This window comes from Trichinella spiralis (assembly GCF_000181795.1).
Source record: "Trichinella spiralis strain ISS 195 chromosome Unknown Scfld4, whole genome shotgun sequence".
Taxonomy (NCBI): domain Eukaryota; kingdom Metazoa; phylum Nematoda; class Enoplea; order Trichinellida; family Trichinellidae; genus Trichinella; species Trichinella spiralis.
The window spans coordinates 3,090,150-3,098,883 of NW_003526943.1; the positions used below are offsets into that span (position 1 = coordinate 3,090,150).

Here is an 8,734-nt window from a genome sequence, read left to right on the forward strand (position 1 = left end):
ATTTATATGACAAGTGAAGCAACTGTTGGCTGACATTTCTTTTGAACAGTATTTTTGCACTCGCATGGATAAATAAAAGTGAAGCACTTCGAAAGCAGAAAGGAAGCGATGGACAGCACCAAGCAGAATAGCAGTTAAAGCTGCTTCAAATTCACTCTGAAGTGGACAGCGCATACTTTGATGTTAGCATTTGTGCGCCATTTGTCTGTGATTAATAATCTTCTGTCAACATCAACAAAAGGCATTGGTGCCACAACGAATATCGCAAGTTGATCTTCGATTGTAGATAAAATGAAAAATGAAAACTAAATGTTGTTTCAAAATGATTATTTAAAATGGAATTTAATCCGTCAAATTTATTTTCCTGTTTGGTCTTGCGTTTGAGTTCAGTTTCAAAGAAAATTCAAGACTGCAAATGCTATTTTATTATGTGAACAATGAAATGTGAAACTGAAGAATCATTAATGTTATTGACTAAGATAACCACTTATTTAAAGCCATATTCAAATATTGCAAGACATCTTCTTAAATGTTGCTCTTAACAACATACCCAAAGAATATTATGCAAATATAAAGAAGTTAAACATTAGTTTTAAGCATATTAACTTTGTTATTGTTATAATTCCTTTAACGCAATAAAAGACAGCTAACACCATATCTTAAAAAGCTGTGTTTAAAAAATAGTAAATGCTTTTTTATGTCCATGTACGGTATTTTAATGGTAATGCACCCATATTTGGAAAAGAGTAGATAAACAACAATCACCCAATTCTTGATCACAGCTGAATAGCTAATCAAATGGCAAAGTCATTCACCCAATCACTTATCATAATGATTAGCTAATAAAATAGTAGAAGTCATTAGCCAATTACCGATCAATCGCGTGAAACCTATCAGCGTACAGCCAATCACAAAAAGGGGACGGAGCTTGGGGGAAAATGGGATGCGGATGAGTTCAGACTAGCCCATCTACTCAGAGCAGCAACTGAACACTGAAACAAAGTAGGTGGCTACTGCGTGTTTCAGAAAATACATACTGCTCAGAAGCCGCATTAAATTTTTAAATGCATATTTGAGTAAACTGATGATCAACAATATCGAAAACGGGATGCTGGATTTGGGAAACTTTTTTCACCGCGCTTGTTGTTGTTGAAATTACATGAAATCTCACATTACTACTTCTTTCTCAACCTATCAGTGGAGAATTTTTCAAATACGTTTTGCACTTCTGGAATTTTTTTGAATTAAAAAATAATAACTGCTCAAATTTGTTCGAAATATTTAATGAATCGTTCAAAATTTTTCAGCTTGCTCTTCAAAATCAGCTATTATTGCATGCCCTTGGGAATATTTGCAGATCGACTGGGAGTTCTGATGGTCTCGTCGACAGATAGAATTAAACAAGCTGCTTCGGTGGCTGCAGCGACGGCGTTCGCTTTCACAATCGCAGGTTCCCAAACAAACGCTTCGATGTTGTCCACAACATTTGATTCGGCCAAATTAATTCCCGCTGACGGTTGTCCTAAACAACAAATTATTCATATAAATATCTACATTTTTTGCAAAATATTATTCATTCGCCTGGGATAAGAGAAGAGAAAAGAAGAAAAAACCAATATTTCATAAAAAAGTACCCACCCGCAGCGTGCAGTTCGCGCAGTTTGTTCAATATTTTTGTCGAATCCATTCCAGCGTTGAAGCACAACTGTCGTGGTATTACTTCAAATGCTTTCGCGTAAGCGGCTACAAAAAATTGATCTCTGTCTTTGATTTCCAAAGCCACTTTGCGCAAACGATTGCACACTTCCATCTCAAATGCACCGCCACCTGAGGTAAAATATACTTTTTTACTTAAAAAATAAAAATAATTGAAAATGAGAAAAGAAATAAAAACCTGCGACAATTTTATCATTTTTCAACGCTCGTCGCACGATCATGATCGCGTCGTGAATGGAACGTTCCGTCTCTTCCATGAACTGTTCAGCGCCTCCACGAATCAAAAATGTGCAAGTTTTCGCCTTTGCTTCACCAGTGAATATGTTGTATCTTTAATTTGAAAATTAAAAAAAATAAACCTTTCCAAATTCAAATTTGCATTTTACCGATCACCGCCGATCTGTTTCTCCTGGAACATTGCACACGAACCCAACATATCCGGAGTTATGTTGGATACTGTACTAATGATCGATCCGCCACAAGCAGCCATAGTTCGTTCCAAGTCAAGTGCTTCCACTCTTCCAGCACAGAACATGTCCCTTCAAATTCAACGCCGATTAAAAATATTTGCAAAATAAAAATAAACAAACAAATAAACAAACCTATCCGCAAACCACTGAGTAGCTACATCGCCAATTGGTAGTCTTGAAAGAACGACATTGACGCCAAGTTCGTGCAATTTTTCCAACTTTTGATACAAAATTTGCCATTCCGCATCAACTATCAACTGATATTCCTTTGAAAACAAGAAAAAGCATCCGGATAAACAAACAAACAAACAATATGCACAAAAAAGTTGCACAACAATGCATACTTGAACATTTTTGATCTGCATTTCTGCGTTCTCCCTTTCAGCTTTCAGTTCCAATTCAATATTCAGTAGAGCAATCTTCGGATTAACGTAAGTTTTCGGTTGCATTTCAAAGCCAGCATAGGAGAATGTTTTTTTAAACGCCACTCCAAGAATCAATTCCGATTCCTAAACAGAATTATTATTCCCCCGCAGTTGGGGAAGAACTGTATTCAGTTTTGTTTTACGTCCACAGAACCGCCTCGTATTTTCTTTATGCCTAGCATGTTCAACGGCATTGAGTCGTCAAGATGCATGACTGCCTGGACAATCAGTTCAGCGAAATGCTGCTTCTGAGTAGCCACCAGTTTCGAACTCAACGTCGTACATGCGCACTTGATAAGCAACTCTTTCTTCGACATCCCTCTGCAATAGGAAAACTTTATGCATATGCAAAATTCGATAAAAAACATTACAACAACACAAATGAGATACTTTTTTCCACCGATCTCAATGCTTTCTCCTTTGACATCAACTGCAACATCGTTCACCACTTGCAACGCCTAAAAAAAGCAATTAATTAACAAAAATGACAATAACAATTAAAAAATCATTTTAAAAAATAACAATTTATTACATATTTCGAAGCTTTTCTGTAAGCGTTGATGATAACTTGCGGATGTATGCCTTCGTCAATGAACGGCTTAGACATTGCCAACAGTTCCGCTGCCAAGAGCACGACAGTGGTCGTGCCATCTCCAATCTGAAAAATATGAAATAAACAATAACACAACAATGCATTGAAAAAAAATACATAAAAGCGATCAAATCAACCTCTGCATCTTGAGATTTTGCCAGGTCAACGAGTACATTCGCTGCAGGTAAAGCTACTTCGAGCGCTTTCAGAATTGTAGCACCGTCGTTGGAAATGATGGTGGTGCCTGTTTAATTTTAAACACAATCGTGAAATTATAGATCAAAAACAGCATAAACAAACAGATTGTGAAAAAGATATCTAACCACTGTTTTGGACGATCATTTTGTCAAGACCACGAGGTCCCAGTGTTGTCTTGATGGTGTCAGCAATGGCTTGGCATGCTTGAATGTTGCCAATAATGTGTCGCTTACCTTTAGCCTGTTCAGTACCTGGTTTGAAAAGAATTATCGGAGCTGACATTGTTCGTCGAACTGAAAAAACAAAATCCAACAAAATAATAATAATAATCAAACAGAGATGTGCAAGTTGAAAAATATGAAACGCAGCACAACGTCATAGCAGGGAAAGAAAAAGGCAATCGGAAGCAGTTTTGTTGAATTCATTTAATTTCTCTGATGCAACCAACCTACAGTAATTTAAGGACACATAAAGCAAAAACTGCAAACCACCCTTAAATGCCATCTATACAGATGATGCTGCCCACTTGCGAACGCTGTCCAACAGGCTCCCGCGCTCTTCGACCTGCATCGCCATTCAACCGCACATCACATAATCTGAACTGAGAAATAAGAGAAAAAACTAATAAAAATCAACATAACAACAATTGGAAAAATTAAAAAAAATTTTTATCTCACCTATTTAATTAAATATTGCCGGTACTTGTAAAAACATTTCTATATATATATATATATATATGTATATATATGTATGTATGTATATGTATACATATACAACAAGCATGTGCACAATAAATAATAATAATAATAATAATAGAAAAAAAGATTAAATGCCCAAAAAATGTCGCAGTCTGCATTTTCCTCCTACTCAATCAACATTACTGATCTCTTTTGACGTGCCTGCCTTTTCCAGCTGGTCCAAGTAGCGTTCTAACACCTTTTCGCGTTCTGACGGCACGCACTCCAATACCAAATATCGTTCATCATTCTTAATAGAAAAATGAAAAATGCACCAATTTATTAATAATTAAGACTCTTACTTCTAAAATACTCAAAATATCGGTCAGATGCTGTTCACTTTCAAGCATCATTTTTTTCGATCTAAAAAATAAAAATCTTTTAAAATCCTATTAGATTAAAACAAAAACAACCCTTCACCTGTGAGTGATTATCTTTGTTTCTTTGAGAAGTTCAATGAAATTATCAACTGCATTTTGCAATTTTTCCATCAAATAATCATTAAATTCACGCTCACATTTCTGAAATAATACCAGCATAAAATACATATATAATTAATTATTATTTTTGAAACAATTTTTCCCCTTACACGATCGCTAGAAGAGTACTGCGAATACCGACTGTCATTTCGTATAAGTTTTTTAATTTCTTTCCATGTACAAGATAAATTGAACTGAAATGTGGTTCATAAAATAAACAACAACAACAACAAGAACAACAATTATGCATACCTGTGGCAACTGATCCAAAAGTTGCCTGTATTCTGTTCGATACTTACGCTTCAGCTCGCGCAAGTGTTCTTCGAAAAGTTCCTCTTTTTGACCACGGTCCAGTGAGCTCAGCTCTTTCCACCGCTCATCCTTGCGCAGCCTCTTCTTGCTTTCTTCCCACGTCACATCGGTTGTGGTCACTAAATCAACAAGCAGCATTTTAAAATGACCTTCCGCACTGATTTCCTCGTCGCTTTCTTCTCCCAAAGGCAGCTTGTTCTTTTTCACATCTGGTTCATACCGTTCCTAAATTTACATATAATTCCAACACGTGTGAAAAATAAGCTTTTCAAAAAAAGAAAAGAAAAACAATATCTACTTCTGTCCTCGATTGTTCCTGCCTTGTTACGGTGGTGGCATTTCTACATTCCTTCTCCTCCTCCTGCTCATCCTCATCACCATCATCATCCTCATCCTCATCATCATCATCATCATCATGATCATCGTTTTCTTCTTCTTCCTTGTATGCCATTCTCACCTTTTTATTATCGACAATTCGTTCTTCATTCTTTAAAAAAACAAACAACAACAATAAATCAAAAATAATGTACATTTGAATGAATATTTTAAAACAAAAAACTGTATGCTTTAAAAATAGCCCCACCGATGAACTGCTCTCAGACTTTCGCTTTCTATTCTCTGTTTGTTTCTAAAATTATTCACAAATTAACATAAGGGACGAGTTGTACAAACAATTTTCAAAATCAAATACAGATGAATCTTTCAGTGGCTTATCTTTCGAGTGCTGCTTATCTTTCGGGGCTTCTTCTTTCTAAGAAAAAGAAAATCAACCATTTGTTGTTCGTGTATTAAACAGAATTCAAAGCAAAAACAAAAACAAAAAATAAATTACCATAAACCTTTCTTCAGCTCTGGACGTTTCTTTTTCGTTTCTCTATAAGCAACATATTTTTCAAAAAAATTGAAATAAATTCTTCCATATACAACAATGAAATAATTTTCAATTACCGATTCAGTATCCTTCGATCGATCTTTATTATCTTTCGTATCGTCGCCCTGAAAATAAAATTTAAATTCATCACATCATCTTCTGCATTCAAACAAGCAAAGAATTGCACATATTTCTTGGCGATCAAATTTATTACCTTAGATCCAGAAGCTTTCGTGCGAGAATGATCGCGCTTTGCCGATTTGCCATCCGTTGATCTCTGAAACACAACACAACATTTCACCTGCATGTCAAGCAGGCAACAAGCAAAAAAGAAGCTCTTCAAAAAAAACTCTTACATCCTCCCTCGGCAGATCTCTGCAATAATCGATGAACCAATCTTCACGCAAACTGCTCTTCTCAACTGCAATATATCTTGCATCGGAACTCAATTCTTTCTTGAAATCCACCCAACGACTTCTCCTAGTTATGCCTTCTTGTTCTCTTAATAATGCAAAAAATGCCTCCTTTTGCTAAAATTAACAAATTTACAATGTTAATCAAATCAATTTTTAAATAATTCAATGATGGAATGCCACTCGAAGATGCTAGATCAAAAGTTGTGCGCAAAAGTTGAAAGTGAAAAAGAAAGTTACTTTAGCACGTAGAGCGTGCTTTTCTTCCCGCTCTTTGTTGCGTATATCTCTGACAAAGTCGTCAAAAAGTGATTCGCGTTCGCGAGACTTTTCCAAAGCTTTGAAGCGGCTGTCATTACCGTATTCAGAAGCAAATTCACTGAACGTTGTTCTGAAAAATAAACAAATAATAATTTTATTCAAAAATTCCAATTGCAAATTAAAAAAACAATTGGAGCCTATTCAACCCAATGCTTTTCTTACTTTCCCGTAATATCTGCTTCTTGGAGCAATTCGGCAAAATTCGCTTTTGCTTCTTTCAGCTTCCGCTTTTTTTCAGCACGTTCATTTTCAGCTTTTTCTTTAATAAATTCTTCAAAAGTCTACAATCGGGAAATTAATTGGAGGAAAAAAATATATATATATTTCAATCAACTGCACACATACAGCTTTTCTTTCTTTACTCGTCAACAACAAATAACGTGGATCGAAAACGATCTTGTGCAACTCCTTTTCCCAAGTGGAAAATGCACTGACCTAAAATGTCAAAATTAGAATAAAATAAGCCATTTATTTTCGATTCGCCAAGCCTACCTGTTTTTCTTGGAGCATTTCTCTGAACTGTTTCGTTCGAACTTCAATCGGAATCTGAGCCCTTTCTTGTGCAGCTTTCATTTCGGCTTCCATTGCCGGATCCGGCGGCTTGTTTACCGGTTGTTTCACTTGTGGTTGTTTTTCTTTCTGCTTCGTCTTAGCTGGTTGTTCAGATTCCGCCTTTGCATCAGCAGTGCTATAGAACACAAATTTAAGTTTTTTCAAAAAAAAATATTTTAATATTTGAAATGCTACTGCTACTCACTGTTTCGCTTTCTTCGGCACAGAAGTCTGCGAAACAGTCTCCGATTGTGCCACTGATGCTTTTGATTGACTTAGTGGCGCTTCTTTCTTAACTTCAGCTACAAAATAGAAAAAAATGTTCATTTTTATCAAACATTCCATGAAAAACAAGAAACAAAGCATACTTTTCTTCGGTTCCGGCGGATGGCTTAGCAAAAGATCAACGTCAGGCCGTCCGTAAAGTTCTGGGGGTCTTTCCCAAACTGACATCCGTGTATCTGGATTGTAGAAAAACACTTTCATATCGCTTGTCCAAACCACACACCTGAACACATAACCTCTGTGCTACTGACAAGATTCCAAAAAAAGTATAATGACCAATTCAATCCTACCATGAACATCCGGCAACGGGATTGCTGCTGATTGGACGTGGCTTGTCTTGCTTCACGCTATCCTGAACCGTAGTTTTAGTAGCCTCTGGTGCGGAATCACTGGACTGCACTGACGATGGCTTACCATCGTTGAAAGCTTCCGGTACAGTTTTCGTAACTTCAGAAGTTAACGTTTCAGTTCCATTTTTCACCATCGCACCAATCGGCTCCGATGCAGGCTTCATTGAAACACCTATTGAAACATATCACATATTGAAAACAAAATTATCAAATAAAAAATCAATAACAATTTACCGTCCATTTCAGGCGGTCGATCCCACGTCGTCTCGCCAGTCATGGAATTATAATAATAAGGTCTGCCCTGAGGAGAGAAGTATTCCAGCCAAATAGTTCCTGGACCGTTGATTCTAGGATGCATTGCAGAGTATCCGCCGTACCAGTTTCCTAAAGTAAAATCTCTTAACATGCAATGCATATTAACTATTCTACGATGAACAATTTCCATTCTACCAGAGTAAATTAATTACCTTTTAATATTTCTTTCAAAATTCGTTTGCTTAAAATTTAATTTTTTTTGAAAGCATGCAAAATTTTCTAAGATTATGGTGCTAAAACACACTGTCAGGTCAAAATTACCAATAAACATATATAATTAAAAACAAAAAAATAAAAATAAAACATACCTTGAGAATTATTTAAAGCATGATGTTGTAGGTGTTGCTGATGCTGCTGTTGTTGTTGTTGTTGTTGCTGCTGCTGCTGCTGGTGCTGTTGGTGAGCTGTTTCTGCATTTTTCATCCGTTGTCTTTCGTCAATAGTAACAATTCTACCTTGTATTGGTTTTTCCCATACTGATACACGAGTTATTGAATTGTAATAATACATCTTCAATGGAAAATATTAATTCTTATAACAAAAGCAACAATTATTACTTTTCCATTATCAGCTCTAGCCTCAAACCAAACTTCATCTTGATTGGGTGGATTCAAAACAGTAGCTGGGGTAGAATTGTCCTTCGTCACCTCAGCATCAGATAAATTATGGTCATTTTCACCTATCATGTGTAAACACAT

General features: G+C 36.1%; 1 protein-coding gene across 1 annotated transcript; it reads right to left on the minus strand.

The window, feature by feature from the left end:
• Positions 1–1,328: 1,328 nt before the first annotated feature.
• Tsp_00784 (T-complex protein 1 subunit eta) lies at positions 1,329–8,734 on the minus strand. Its single transcript, XM_003376530.1, is given in 35 exon segments — positions 1,329–1,522; positions 1,639–1,842; positions 1,895–2,046; positions 2,103–2,255; positions 2,319–2,443; positions 2,531–2,695; positions 2,755–2,932; positions 2,978–3,069; positions 3,144–3,269; positions 3,341–3,447; positions 3,527–3,694; positions 3,936–4,002; positions 4,278–4,388; positions 4,441–4,501; positions 4,559–4,659; positions 4,728–4,811; positions 4,870–5,154; positions 5,228–5,416; positions 5,489–5,557; positions 5,621–5,680; positions 5,762–5,803; positions 5,878–5,925; positions 6,015–6,077; positions 6,157–6,330; positions 6,454–6,604; positions 6,697–6,793; positions 6,915–6,969; positions 7,027–7,222; positions 7,292–7,388; positions 7,455–7,547; positions 7,567–7,617; positions 7,669–7,893; positions 7,956–8,105; positions 8,345–8,546; positions 8,594–8,734. The coding sequence occupies 35 exon segments, from the start codon at positions 8,732–8,734 to the stop codon at positions 1,329–1,331; spliced, it is 4,476 nt and encodes a 1,491-aa protein (XP_003376578.1).